This window comes from Rattus norvegicus, chromosome 14 (genome assembly GCF_021556685.1).
Source record: "Rattus norvegicus strain SHRSP/BbbUtx chromosome 14, alternate assembly SHRSP_T2T, whole genome shotgun sequence".
NCBI classification, from domain to species: domain Eukaryota; kingdom Metazoa; phylum Chordata; class Mammalia; order Rodentia; family Muridae; genus Rattus; species Rattus norvegicus.
In genome coordinates this window covers 1250079-1264442 of record NC_141547.1, presented here as the reverse complement: position 1 = coordinate 1264442, position 14364 = coordinate 1250079, and the positions used below count along the sequence as shown (strand labels likewise).

Genomic DNA, 14364 nt, shown 5'->3' with positions numbered 1-14364 from the left:
TCGCAGAAAAACTAAGACTTTGATTTTTTTTAAAATAGGATTAAACTGTTCATATGTATTAACCAAAAATAAAGCCTACTGCTTTGCAGTAGAAACCACACAAACGGCTTCCAAAAACTGAAATGCGGTCTGGCATCAGTGTCTCTCCACACAGCTGTTAGCTCAGAGACAGGTTGGACCTAGTCAACCAGCTCGCAAAACACAGCTGTTCTAACTCAGAGTTTGTCTGTCCCAATTCAGCCACTCTCCCCCATGCTGATTTGCATGTAGACATCCTCCAATTCCAAGCCGATGGACATTCTCCAATAACATAGCAATCAATTTAATAAAGGAACTCACCAATGTCAAATTGCAATAAATTTACCAAACATTTTCACTGTTTATGGAGAGCTTTACAGTAAGAAAGTGTCGACAGAAGCAGGCACATCCGGGTACAAAGTGTTGCTGTTGGTTGTTCTTCTGTTCTACAGTTCCAACTGCTTTGCACTCTCAGCCAGAGAGGTCCTCTACAGGAAATCACCTTTGCTAGGCGTTCTGCTCTTACCCATTCGACCCAGGACCTCCAAGCACAGTCCTGGGGTATGGACTTGCCTAAGAGAAGTGTGATCGGCGAGCCCACCCCAAACATTTATTGTAAACTTTAAATGGAGTCCGGATATGAATGACACAGAAGGGAGACACCTCCTCACACAGAAAGGAGAATACCATATAGTGTCCTAGAGTCTCGCAGATATCACAAGGCCCGGCCAGAATAAGTGCCAAGCCTCACGCAGGCACAACACCAAGCAAAGCCTGACTGCTACCCTTTGGGTGTCTCGTTGGGGATCGGGCCTGAACTCAGCAGGCTCGGCTAGGCTCCCAAGGGCGCGCCATCTCACAAGGCGGCCGGCAGCAATAGGGGTAGGAGGCGTTGAGGTCGGGGTCCGAGGGCGCATACCCTGGCAGTTCCACGGACGGGTGCCCGCCACAGCACACCTCCACGCCCGCCTCGTCAAACGCGTGGAAGACGCCCACGTTGATGTAGGACACAGCGTGGTGCGCAGCGAAGCTCGCGCAATCTCCTGGGGTGGTGAAGTCGGACTCCTCCGGGGATAGGATGGAGGCCTCGCTGGGCCGTGGCTGCAGCCGCCGCCCCCTTTTGCCCCGGCGGCCGCGCCTGGTCCGGGAGGCCAGCGGCTGAGCGCGGAGCCCGGGTCCGCCCCGCGGTCGCGCCAAAGATCGGCTTGCCCTCCGGCGGCCCCGGCGGCCGCGCCGAGCCTGCGACGACTTGTAGTTCTTGACCAGCAGGAGGCTGAGCAGGCCCAGCAGGCACTCGAGCGAGTTGAATACAGTGGAGAGCACCAGGCCGCGCTGGTAGTCCTTCAACTGGCGGCATTTGGCGGTCGTGGTGCTGTCCAGGTTGCTGCGGGAGCGCTGCGTGCTAGTGCCTGGGGCTACAGAGCCAGTGGCCGGGCCAGGGCCAGCGGCCGGCGTGCGCGGGGGCAGGCAATAGTGGGAGTACTTGCGTTCCACCAGGGACACTGTGTCGCCGTCGATCACTGCTCCCGCAAAGGCGCTGAGAACCCCGAGCATGAAGACCAGGACGCCTAGGAGCAGCAGGTTTTGGCTGTTCACCGGTCCCGAGGGCCCGGCAGCCGCCCGCGTTTCTCCAGGAGAGGGCTCCGGAGCGCCCGCCGGAGATGCGGGGACCCCGAGTCCCGGGCCCGGCCCGGCCCCTGACCGGGCGAGGGGCGCCTCCCGGGGCCCGCAGCACAGCAGGGCGGCGCCGAGCAGAGAGAGGCCGGCAGCCAACAGCAACCCCGAGTAAAAGGCTCCGGCGGCCGCCCCAAGCCGGAACGGCTCCCCGCGCAGCTCCGAGCCCAGTGAGAAGCACTTGAGGCCGACGGCGGCGGCGCTGAGCGCGCAGGCGAGCAGCAGGCAGGAGGAAAGCGCGGCGCAGGCCCCGCGGACGCTCCACTTCATCCTCCGCGCCGGAGCCGGCCCGCACCCGGCGCGCCCGCCGCCGCCCGCCGCCGCCCCCGCCGCCTGCGCCTCCTCCCGGCGCCGCGCGGCCGGACCGCCGGCCTCCTCTTCATCCTCCCGCGTCCTCCCGGGCTCGCGCCGCTGCTACTGGAGCCCGCATCCTCCGCCTCCCGCCGCCGCCGCCGCGACCCCGCACCGGGAACCAAGCCGGCGCGGAAAACCGCAAGGTGCGCGCGCCCCCTCCCCAGACCGCGGCGCCGATCCCCGGACGCGCGGCCCCCCCACCCGCGGCCCCGCGCGCCTCTCCCTGACACCACCCTCCGCGGCCCCCTCCGGACCCTCTGGCCCCCAAGACGCCCCTCCGGCCCTCCCCTAGGAGAGGGGGCCCTCGCCAAGTCTCCGCCTTCCTGCCCTCCTCCTGTCAATGCCGCTGTCCAGAGCTCGCAGCCCTGGGAACGCCACTCCAGCGGGGCCTCCTTCTCCTGGGACCCCCTGGGCCCCACCCCCAGGACCTCCCACCTCTGCAAACCCCGAGTTTGCTTTTCCCATCCACCGGGCAGCTCTTCTCCACGCCCACCTGGCTGGACCCGGGAAACCGAAGAAGTTAGTGGGGGTTCACCAGTAGGAATCGGTATGAGGGAGAGCCTGGAGGAGGAAATGGGGAAAGGGGAAATGTTCAGAAGGAATGGAGGACAGCGAGCAGGGTATTCGGGGATGGAGGACCAAGTGTGTTTCTTTGGGAAGTGCTGGCATGTAGGGGTGTGTGCTGTGTACCTGTGTGAAGGATGTACGCAGAATGTAGAGTATGGGGTACGTGAGGGTGGTGTGCACGTATGTGTCCTGTGGCGGGGAGCGGTGTGCATTCCGAGATGTGCGCAGGGTGAACACAGTGTACGTGCAATGTCCAGGCGTGTGGTGTGCAAGTGTGTGTCTGTGTGTTATGTGGTGAATGTGCAGGAAAGGTGTCGCCTTGAGGTGTGGGTAGAGTATTGTAGGTGCTGGGGGGTTATGAATAGGGTATGCGGGAGAACTGGCTAGAGATTTCTCTCAGAGGACCAGCCATGGAGAAGGCCAGGATGAAGTCTTGGGGAGAACCTCGGGTGAGTTCAGCTCTGAGTCCATTTCCGTTTTCAGATCTGGCAGACAAATCCCTCACACTCAGGTAAATAAATTCGGCCTGTGCTCGAGTGCACGAGAAGGGAGAACGTTGTAGTAGCCCAGATCTGGACTTGGACCACTGGAGGCCTCCCTCTGGCAACCCCGCCCTGGCCTGCAGTCCGGGGTGTGGGTGATTCAGGCCGCCTGCGCAGCAGCTTCGGAACCGCGGGTTGCCTTGGCTGCGCCTTTAGCTGGGGCTGGGAGAAGCCGGGTCCGAGAGCCGGGAAGAGGGAGAGGTGGAGAGAATGCGCCTGCGCACGAGTCTTTCCCACAGCAGGTTCAAGTCAGGAAAAGGCCTAGGGACTTTCCTATTTTTTGCCCTTTAAAGTCAGAGACCCTTCCAAAACTGAGCGCTGTATTGCCTGGGGAAGCCGCGCCTATGTGTCCGAGGCAGCTCTGGGGTTCTTGCCCACCCTTCCGGGAAGCCGATTGCTAGTGGGTGTATGGAGGCTTTCCAAAGACTCCCGGAGGTTTGCGTGGGTTTCACTTCGGGCCATAGCTTCAGAAAGAGTGAGCCTGCCTCTCTGTATTTTTAGCAGGAGGAGCAGAATTTGAAACAGCAGCATACCGGTCCTGCGCCTGGTGAAGGATGACTCGCCAGAAAGCAAAGGCACAGCCCTACCTCCGCGAGCTTGGCGCGTGGCCCAGGAGGCTCCGCGAGCCCTCGTACGTAAGGATCGCGGCGCCCACGCTTGAGAGCAGAGCTCAGTGCAAACTTCCAACGGTTCTTCCAGTTTCCAGGGAAACGAGATCTGGAGCCGCTGTGCGTTGCAGAGCTGCCTCTCTGCAACCCACATGTGACCCCTGTGGCTGGCTGGTCTTGGGGAAGAAGGAGTTGAAGCCACCACATCCATGAAGGGTGAGGTCTGGTCTTAAGATGGAAGACTTGGGTAGGGTTATGGGGATGCCTTCTACCTCAGAGCACTCTTTGGGGTTGTTTCTCCTCTAGAGGGGCACTGCCACCCCCCTAACCACCTTTCCATTTCTATACTCACCACAGGGTCCATGAACATGATGTTTTCCCCGTTAGGGTATATTCACACTCCACAATGATCCCCCCCCCCGATATTGCCTCCTCATTTCTCAAAATTTATTGTCATATTTCTTAATTGCCTCAGTTTTGTCTGGAGCCTGTCTGATCCGATGCATTCAGTACTGAAAGCTTTCAGGAACATTCTTTTACTCACTTCTCAGGACAACCGGTGAGGTAGGTCCCCTGTTATCCCCAGTAGGACTTTTCATTAGTAAATTAGTGACTGGAATTGGGACAGAAACCCACACTCTGTGACCAGGCTATGCTCCCCCCACCCCCGATGCCTTCCTGATTCCAACCCCTGCAGAGGATCCTCAAGGTGCAGGATTTCCCTGGAGTACAAATAGGTCTTTTCTATCAGGTCGGATTGGAAATGGCCAGGTCAGGAGAATTCCAACTATTTCTGGGGCTAGCTGAGTATGTACGTGTCTGTGGTGCCAAAAAAAAAAAAAAAATCTAGTTCTTTGGAGAGTATGGTGGCAGGAGCCTGCAAACACGGAGAGGGGAACTCACTGAGAAGGGTCTTTAAGCCGAAGCAATTCAATTTTATTCTGAGGGCAGGAACACAGAGATTTCAGGCGAGCATCCTGGCGTGTGCTGAGAAGGAGCTCTGCTGCCTGGGATCTAGGGGAGCGAAAGGAGCTTTCTCTCTGCTTGCAGTGTAAAATCCCAGGTACAGGGAATCACCCTGCAGCTTCTGCTCAGCAGTCTTTCTAAAAGGACTGGGAGTTAGCGGAGAGTGGGAGGGGCAATCTGTGGTCCCGCGACAGCGAAACCGGGGATGACATTGAAGCTAACCCAGGTAGGATTTTAGAGCAGATTGAATTGCTTTATTTCAGGATCCTTTCACCGAGGAAGAGCTCATCATGCTCTGTTGTGAGCCATCCTCAACTTCCACTTGCAGAGTCTGCTTAACCTTCCATGCATGCCAAGGAGGGGACCCAGGGTAGCTGCGGTCTAGTCACGTGACCTGGAGGGTCAGAGGCAGGAAGGAGAGCAACTCCAGAAAGAACCACACCGGTGAGGGATAACTTTGCCACTTTTCCAGGAAAATGACATCATTAACTACTGTGCAAGTTCCTACAGAGGTCTGGCGGCCTTCTGGGGGCAGGTATCACTCTCCCACACCATCACCTTTTAAATATTTTATTAACATATGTCTTAGTCTACCTTCTTTTACTGTAACTGAATAACATTTACAAAGAACAATGGTTTATTTAGCTAACACTTCAGAAGTGCTTGCAACTGTGAAGCCCTTGTGCTGTGTATAGTATGGTGTAAGGAATGACTTGGCAAGACAGAGCAGCCAAAGAGCTTCTTCCACAACAAAACCGCTCAACCAATTATATCCCAAAGGTTCCACCAAACACCATGACCATATGACTTTGGGGGTCACGTTTCTCGCCTGTGGATTCTGGGGACAAGCGTTCATGCATCACAAGTAGCCAAATAGTTGAAATGTTCATTGTTAAGCCTCACCCCCTCCCGACCCCCCTTTTTTTCCTAGGAACAGCCACGTTAATCTGTTACTTCACACAGGCAGTGCAGGCATCCTCTGTGCAAAACACCCAACGGTGAATCTTCCAAAACCGTAGCCGAGTTCTCAGAGACACAACAGTGTTTCTTACTATGTTCAAAGTCTTATAGAATGTAACACAGAAAATATTAAATATACAATGTGCTATCTTCATGGCATAGAAACAAGCATTTATCTAACTTACGAAAGACAGAAGTGCCCGAGACACGGCCCAGGACCTGTCAGCCAACCAGAGCTTCTTCCTGCACTTGCTTAGGCATTTGTAGAAGGAATCTATCCCAGCCGCTACAGCTGGTCTGGTTTGTTTTCTTTTGTTTGTTCATTTGTTTTTATTTTACAGAGAGTCAGAGAGCATGATTCTCCCTACCTGGCTTCTTTTGTTCCATAAATAATGTTTGTGGAGCGTGTCCACGATGCTGCGCACAGCCCTGGCTCACTCATGGCTGGTAATGAAACCCTGCAGCTGACCAGTTTCACTGCAGTAAGCAACACATTGCTTCTTGTTTGGGAATGGTGTGTCGGGAATCATTGAGACACGCAGCTGAGTAACCCTGTCTGATTAATACTGTCTTTACTTCTATTTCCCCCTCTTTGCATCGAGGTGCAATTTATGTACAATAAGAATCATTGATTTTAACTGTATGATTCCACGAGTTTGGACAGCTGCATACATTATACGGACGACCCACTCATGACTCAATGCTGGTCCAACTCCTGCAAATGCTAAGCTCAGCTTTTCCCGACTCCCACCTCATGCAGTATACAGGATTTCCTGTGCATGGGCAACCTTTTCTGTCTGGCTTCAGTGCCTTTCAGATTCGTCCAAACTCTCACATGAATCGATTGGTTGTGCTTATTGCTGAATAGAATTCTAGTAAAAAGTGTTTATCCATTCACGGCATGGTGGGCATTCCGGCTGTCTCTGACGGGGTGACTGACCTGTATTCAACCGTGGTACCATGCAGGTTTAAGTCGATATGAGCGTGCTTCCAACTCCTTAGGTGTGTGGTAGGAGTGTGATTGCTGGGCTGCATCACCACACATTTACAGTTATCCTTAAAGAAAACAGAAGATCGTTAACTAGAATCATTTTCCGCCCCCATCCCCCCGTGCCGTATGTGTATACTCCTGGGTTGTGTTTTTAGCAACACAAGGTGTGTCAGCTTCCCTAGCATGTTGGCCAGCCTGGCGTCCATAGATGGATTCTCATGGTGGCTTTAATTTGCATTGCCTGGTTTTGAATGCTATCAACACTTTCACTTATCTTCAGTAATGCGCGCGCGCGCGCGCGCGCGCACACACACACACACACACACACACACACTTGGTTAGCTTTTTCGAAAATTACGTGGTCTCTAAGTCTCTATCATTTTATCAACAGTGAATAGAAGCGTGACTGGAAATGTGGCGTACGTTGGCCCTGTGGATTCTCCTGTAATAGCCCAAGCACATATTATACCTCTTTCAGCTGATCCCTCGAAAACTCATCACTACTCAACCTGTAAGTTCAGTCAGACAGCCATAACTTCTCCAGTGTGGTCTAGGCTTGTGCTGCAGAAGGGCCTCACAGTCTCGTAATGTTCAGAGCTCCAGAGAATTTTGGCAAAAAAAAAAAAAAAAAAAAAAAAAAAAGCAGCTGCCTTGCAAGGAAAGATCTTAGGGGGACTTTTAAAAAGTAGACACTGGACAGCCTGCCTCTAATAATCAACATTGTAGTGGTTCTGGGCGTCCAATTGTGGGATCTGGAACTCAGCTTCTAGCTTGCTTCAAACGGGTAAGGAATCTGCCTCAGAAGCGTCATCTTGAAGGGGCCCTCAGAGATTGAAGTCTTGGTGAAGCTGGCCAGGCCCAGGTAAAAGTCAGTTATATGAACCCACAATTAAATATATTAAAATAGGGACAGCAAATACCTAAAGCAACCATTTTCTATCTTTAACGTACTTTTCTCTCACCTGTTTTCTGAAATTGCATCAAGTTAAGCAGAAATGTATATTCCGTCTCTCCCAAACCCTTGCTCAGTGGCTCTGGGTGATGGCGTGTGATTCGCGCAGCAGGAGAATTTACACCACAGAAATGAGCAAGCGGTGCAAATCTGGCTGGGGCTGCTTATTTAGCGTATTCACAAAGTGAAGGGCAACGTGAGCAATGCAGACTGGACGGACGCTAGACTGTGGCTCTAGCTATCCAATCCTGCACACACGTCCTCTAGTGTTTTGGGAGCCATCACCTGTGCAGGAATGGTATGCACGTTGTACGTCTCTAATGATGCGTTTCAATATGACTCCCTCTTGTCCTCCCTGGAACTCATCAGCTCACGTGTAAACAGCGCACAGCATCCAGATCACAGCAGCGCCCTCCTGTCAGCGATGGGAGCGAGTGTTCTGCTGAGTCAGATGTAATCAGGGTTTATTCATGTCCTAATTTTGCAATACGGTTGTCAGTGATAGAGTTACAAAAGCAGTGGGTTTTGCAAGAAATAGGGAGTCACATTGAAGTTATAGAATAAAAAACAGATAAGTGCTCTCGCTTAAAATGTTATTTCCAAACTTGCGTAAGAAAATGCTAATGAAATATTGTCAATTTTTAAAACCACGATCATTTGCTCATTGCGCTGTGGCTTCGCATGCAGGGACGTAAATGTATTGGGGGAAGTCGTAGAGTTCAGAGGGCAACCTGGAGCACTTGATTCTCTCCTTCCGTCTTGCGGGTCCAAGGGACCAAATTAAGGTCATCAGTCTTGGTAGCAAGTGACTTCACCTGCTGAGCCATTTCACTGGCTCATTAAATTGCTAATAAAAATTTTATGTTAGCTCAAGTAATGGCACGGATTTAATAAGGTTATAGAGCCACCTTTTCATATTTTAGCTGTCTTCAGATACACCAGAAGAGGGCATCAGATCTCTTTACAGATGGTTGTGAGCCACCATGTGGTTGCTGGGAATTGAACTCAGGACCTCTGGAAGAGCAGTCGGGTGCTCTTAACAGCTGAGCCATCTCTCCAGTCCACCTTTTCATATTTTAATCCAGCGAATCATTACTTCCTCACGTTATCTTACCCGGCAGACAAGTGAAAACAGATACAGGAAAGAACTGTGTGACCTTCTGAGGATGCTCATTCACTAATAACTCAGCAGACCACCAAGCTGCTCCAAGTGTCTGGGAGTAGTTAGCAGGGAAGGCACGGCTCCTGCTTCTTGAAACAGTTTTGCAGGAGAGAAAAAAATCCTTCAGGTAGCGAAGATGGAGAAGTAACTGAGAGTTCTACATCCTGGTCTACAGGCAGGGGGGGAGGGGGAAAGAGAGAGGGAGAGAGGGGGAGAGAGAGAGAGAGAGAGAGAGAGAGAGAGAGAGGAGAGAGAGAGAGGAGAGAGAGACAGAGAGACAGAAAGACAGAGAGACAGAGAAAGACAGAGATAGACAGAGAAAAACTGGGCCTGGCTTGAGCTTTTGAAACCTTAAAGCCCACACCCAGTGACATATTTCCTCCAGCAATGCCGTGCCTACTCTAACAAAGCCATGCCTCCTAACCCTTCTAAAACAGTGCCAGTCCCTGATGATTAAGCTTTCAAAAATATGAGCCTAGGGGGGCCATTCTTATTCAAAGCACCACATGACCCCTGCCTCGTTTTCTAGGGTTTCTTGGTCTGCTCTCAGACCAGCTAGTATATCCCTGCTGCCCTCTCACAGAACCTCCAACAACATCTTCTGAGGCTTAGTCCTTTCAGCCAGGAGTTGAATGCAGGAATTTAAGAGGGACATATCAGTGCCGCTGATATTCCTCTTTCTCTGTGGAGAAGGCTTCCTGTGGTGTCTCAGAGAATGAGCTCCTGAGGACTGTCCCCAGAGGACATATGCCCAAGAACCCTGTGGCGGATGCAGGGGGATGCTCAGCTGGCCATGGTTGCCTTTTGAATATTTCCACTTAGACTAGTTAGTTGTCCTGCCTAAACCCACCAGCAGAGTCATGCAAATGCAGGTATAGCCATCTGTTGTCCTGGACCAATAGGATGGCAGATTAGGGTCCTCGGGGCAAAGGTCTCTGTTGTCCTTAAACTCATATGGACCATGGTCTTTCTGCCTCCTGATTCAGGCTTCTCCCTGGAGGACAGCTATGTTTACCACACTGGCTTAACTAAGCAGTCATCCCCCAAGGTGGAGCCGTGGGGCATGTGAGTTTATCATAGCACTGACTCTAAACCAGGCACAGGTGAAATTTGGGGAACAAAATATGTCCAGCGAGTGCTGTTGCCAATCCAGGGACACAGAGACTGGTACAGCTTTGGATGCTATCCTAGGCCCCAGACCCAGGCAATAAATCAGAAGTCACACCATGAGTAGCGCCAACATGGAAGGAGAAATTGTCCTGAGAAGCCTGAGAGACCCCTCTTGAATGGACCTCAAAGACTGTTCACATGTCTTTCAGGGTCTCCTCTGGAGTCTAAATGAAGCACTTAATGGGAATCCACCTAAGCCTCCTCTGGCTTCTGTTTATGACAGTAAAGAGTCCAGGTAAGTCATGTCAGGGGTAGACAGAGCTGCCAGCTGCCCATGTCTTAGCGAGATCAGTGAGCTATATCTCCCAAGAGAGAATTGTCATTCTGCCTCTCCGCCATGAGGACACTGCTGGACCACCTCTGCAGGAGCTTGCACTGATGCTGTGCTAGAAAGAACAAAGACCCTTCTCTGCTTTGGTTTCCTTTAGAAATGGTTCTGGCTCTGTCTCCCACATACTCCAGCCTCCCACCACTCCAACTGGGGTGAACTTTCCTTCTACCTGTGGAACACATCAAATGGAGTTCTTGTGTTTCCTGTGTTCATTTTCTCGTCTGAAATCATGCTGTTGCTGCTGTCTACCACACTATGTCCTTGTATTCCTAGACCTCCAAAACCAGGGCTGGACAGTCCAGGTGGAGCCTTTCTTCCTTAGCAGACGTAAGTAGACACAACCATCCTGTAGGGCGAACAAGAGCTTGGTGGCTGGACAACCACTTCAGATTTTCAAATACACCCTCACAGAGATGCTCAGGGATGCTCACTGAAGTTTCATCTGAGGCAGGGAGTCACAAGAAAGCAGAGAAGGATGACCCCTGCCAAAACCATGTTAGAGCAAAGGTGGCAGGGTCTCCCTTCCCTTGAAATAACTCAAATGCTGGACAGAGGACAGAAAGCATGGTTTTCAAATGCTAATCATGAAACAAGGCAAGACTGTGACAGAGAATCAAAGAAAGCCTCCAGTGCCTCGTGTAACAGCTTAAGAGTTGCCAGCAATGGTGCCAGCCGAGGAGCCCAGGCAGACTCAAAGAACTTCCCTGGGTTTAAGAGACATGCTTGTGCTCAAGGGACCAAACTAAATGTATACAGGTTTGATTTTTGTCAATTATGCTTCAATATAACTATAAAAACTGGGGTAAAAGCACACTGTAAAATACTGTCAATCAGAAGTAACAAAGCTGTATCTAATACATATCTCTAAGTGAGTAAAGAATCAATATTGTCCAACCATATGTGTGTGTGCTTAGCCATATACATGTGAATAAATTGATGAAGGATAGATGGATGGAGGAGTGAGTTAGGATTGCATAGATAGCCGATAGATTGGTAACTGATAGATTGATTGATAGCTAATAGATAGCTGATAGAGATAGATAGATAGATAGATAGATAGATAGATAGATAGATAGATAGATAGATAGAATTAGATATGAAAGGGGCCCTAGGCCAAAGATGATATAAGAACTAGAATAGACATTGAAAGGTTATAGTTTGCCTTGTGCAGAGGTCATGCCCTCAAATGAGTTTGACTTATAATAATCATTATTCTGTCTCCCTTTGGTTTTCTCTACGTTTTGTAATTATAGGATGGTTGTGATGTGTCATTTTTCATTCTGGAATCACATGAGGAAAATATCCTTATGTGAATGTGTTATCTCTGTGGTCAAGGTGGCCCATGCCATGACAATTTAGAAGATGCTTTTTGGCTTTCCCCCAAATTCTTATAACAATGCCACCGGTCAGTAGCTTAAGGACAATTGCAGGGTAGAACTGACTCCTCACTGAAATGTCAGCACCGCTTCAAACACACCTTAGACGTAAGCATTTTATCCAACCCTAGAGCCTGAGGGCTCCTCAACCCCAACCTTGGGGTCGGAGCATTCCAGCTTCAGGAAACTCCTCTTCGTCTTGGATATCGTGACAAGTCTACATTTCTCTGTCAGTGCTCAGTGTTACTCTGGGTCCTCTATTTTTCTCCTTTTATCCCCAACATATTTTTATTGATTATTTTGGATTTTACGTCATGCACCCTGAACACACCAGTCCCCCCATGTCTGCCCCACAGCACCCTTGTGCCCTCCATGCCCCCAAAAAGAAAAAATATAGGAGGCAGAAAAGCAGGAAGAGAGGGGAGGGGAAGGAAAGGAAAGGGGAAAAAGCCCAGTTTTGTGCTGCTCAAATACTCACTGGAACAGGACCACACTCCAAGTGGCCAGTCCCTGAAAGAAAACGGAGTTCCTTCTCCACCTACACTTCTGCCAGCAGCCCCAAGATGTGCAGAGCTACACTTCAGCATCCTCGTCACAGTTTTTTAAGAGTTCTCTTTGATGGCTTCCTTTTTAGGACGTTACTTTGGTGGAGGTTGGGGGGATAGAAGCCTTCTTTGTCCTGTCATCTCAAATGTGCATGTGCAGTTACTGCAAAAGTAGCTTCCAGGGCTGGAGAGATGGCTCAGCGGTTAAGACCACTGGCTGCTCTTCCAGATGTCCTGAGTTCAAATCCCAGCAACCACATGGTGGCTCACAACCATCTGTAATGAGATCTGATACCCTCTTCTGGTGTGTCTGAAGACAGCTACAGTGTACTTATATATAATAAATAAATCTTAAAAAAAATAGCTTCCAGTCAGTGATAGCATCGATCCTGGGCCTCTACATGGCTTCTAGCAATAGCACAGATCACAAACATCCACATGATCTCCAGCATCATCAGGTACCAAGGACCTCCTCGGGGCCTCTGGTGGCAAGCACAGACCACAGACATCAACACAGCACTCTGCTGAAGCACAGGCCACTGATACCATCATAGTTCTTGGTAACAACATGGGCTAAGGACGTCAACATGACCTCCAGGGCCACATGGGCCTCGGACGCCAACATGGTGTCTGAGCTAGCCCGGAAAACAGATACCAACATGGCCTCAGGCAGCAGCACATGAACTGCAGACATCAGTGTGGCCCCAGGTGGTTCCATAGGCCACCCACATCAACGTGGCCCGTTGGTGGTAGCATAGGCCACAGACAACAAAATGGCTTCAGGTGTCAGCATAGAGCATGGACATCTGCACGGTCTTAGGTAGTAACATAGGCCATGGGCAATAACATGGCCCCAGTCACATCAGGACCACCATGAAGCCAGACAGGGCTCTTGAAGGCAGCATGGGACTCAGGCAGTGAAAGAGACCACAGACTACTGCATGGCCTCTGTAGCAGCATGGGCCTCTAATGTCAACAGATCCTGGCTACAGCATAGATCATGGACATCCACATGGCTTCATTATGGCCTGGGACCCCTGTACCTGGAGGAGGAAACTCTAGCTACCTTTCTTTAATGTGTCACCCAGACCCTATATCAGCATGAACTGTTGAGTTCTAACATAACCCACCAGTTTTATGCAGAGGATAGACTCTACCCTCAAAGCCAGGGAGGCCCCCAGCCTTCAGCCTTAGAGACAAGACACTGTTCCTCAGGTCAATAGAGGCCTCAGGCACACTGGCCACTGCGCTTTGGAAACAGGCTGTGTGTAGCTGAACCTGCACTGATCCAGAGACATATTCTGATTTCCTGCTGAACAAGCTATAGGCTTCCACCTGCTTCCAGGTCCTCACAGTAACAACCTGGCTCTGAGCAATTTTTTCTCACCAAGAGACAGATGCCAGACTCACGTTCACCCTGAGGAGGGAAATGACCTGACAGCACTGGGGTCATCTTGGGGTGGGTTCAGAGCCAAGGTCTGGCCACCAAGGCACATATGACCCATAGCAGCAGCAGGACTACACACACACACACACACACACACACACACACACACACACACACACACCTCCTGCATCTGCCTGTTTATTCTGCTGTGAATAAACATGATGACCAAAGCAGCTCTTATAAGGACAACATTTTATTGGGGCTGGCTTACAGGTTCAGAGGGTCAGTCCATTATTATCAAAGCAGGAGCAGCATCCAGGCATGGTGCAGGAGGAGCTGAGAATCCTACATCTTCACCTGAAGGATGCTAGGAGAAGACTGGCTCCCACATTACGAGAAGGAGGAGCTCTTAAAGCCCACGCCCATAGTGACACACTTCTTCCAACAAGGCCACACTTCCTCCAACAAGGCCACACCTCCAGTAGTGTCCCCCCTCCCCCAGGACAAGCATATTGAAACCACCACAGTGTGGCTCATCTTGAGGGATTGGATACCATCCAGGGACACAAGTTCACGTCTAAACAAAGCAAGGTGCAACCCACCTGGCCATGATGAGGAGGTAAGAATATAGAATTATACTTCACAGGATCAGCGTACCATTTAATTTCAATTCTCAGCTTGTCACATAAACTGAACTCATCTGAGAAGGGAAACTCAATCGAGGGATTGTCTAGATTGACCCATGAGCACATCTGTAGAGG

At 50.8% G+C, this 14364-nt stretch overlaps 1 protein-coding gene and 1 long non-coding RNA gene across 5 annotated transcripts; one reads left to right on the top strand and one right to left on the bottom strand.

The window, feature by feature from the left end:
- Positions 1-344: 344 nt before the first annotated feature.
- Tmem271 (transmembrane protein 271) lies at positions 345-2004 on the bottom strand. The gene has a single exon (NM_001399686.1). The coding sequence runs from the start codon at positions 1960-1962 to the stop codon at positions 838-840; it is 1125 nt and encodes a 374-aa protein (NP_001386615.1). The 5' UTR covers positions 1963-2004; the 3' UTR covers positions 345-837.
- A 387-nt stretch (positions 2005-2391) lies between these two features.
- Positions 2392-11194, top strand: LOC102556249 (uncharacterized). Of its 4 annotated transcripts, none has more exons than XR_015637221.1 (9): positions 2392-2593; positions 3014-3062; positions 3657-3979; positions 4239-4327; positions 4993-5260; positions 6031-6171; positions 7072-7191; positions 10114-10199; positions 10569-11194. It is a non-coding gene; the product is annotated as an uncharacterized LOC102556249 (long non-coding RNA). The 4 variants fall into 4 exon arrangements; XR_015637219.1 differs by having other exon boundaries at positions 4993-5264; positions 10393-11194; XR_015637218.1 differs by lacking the exon at positions 3014-3062 and having other exon boundaries at positions 4993-5264; positions 10393-11194.
- The last annotated feature ends 3170 nt before the right edge of the window (positions 11195-14364 follow it).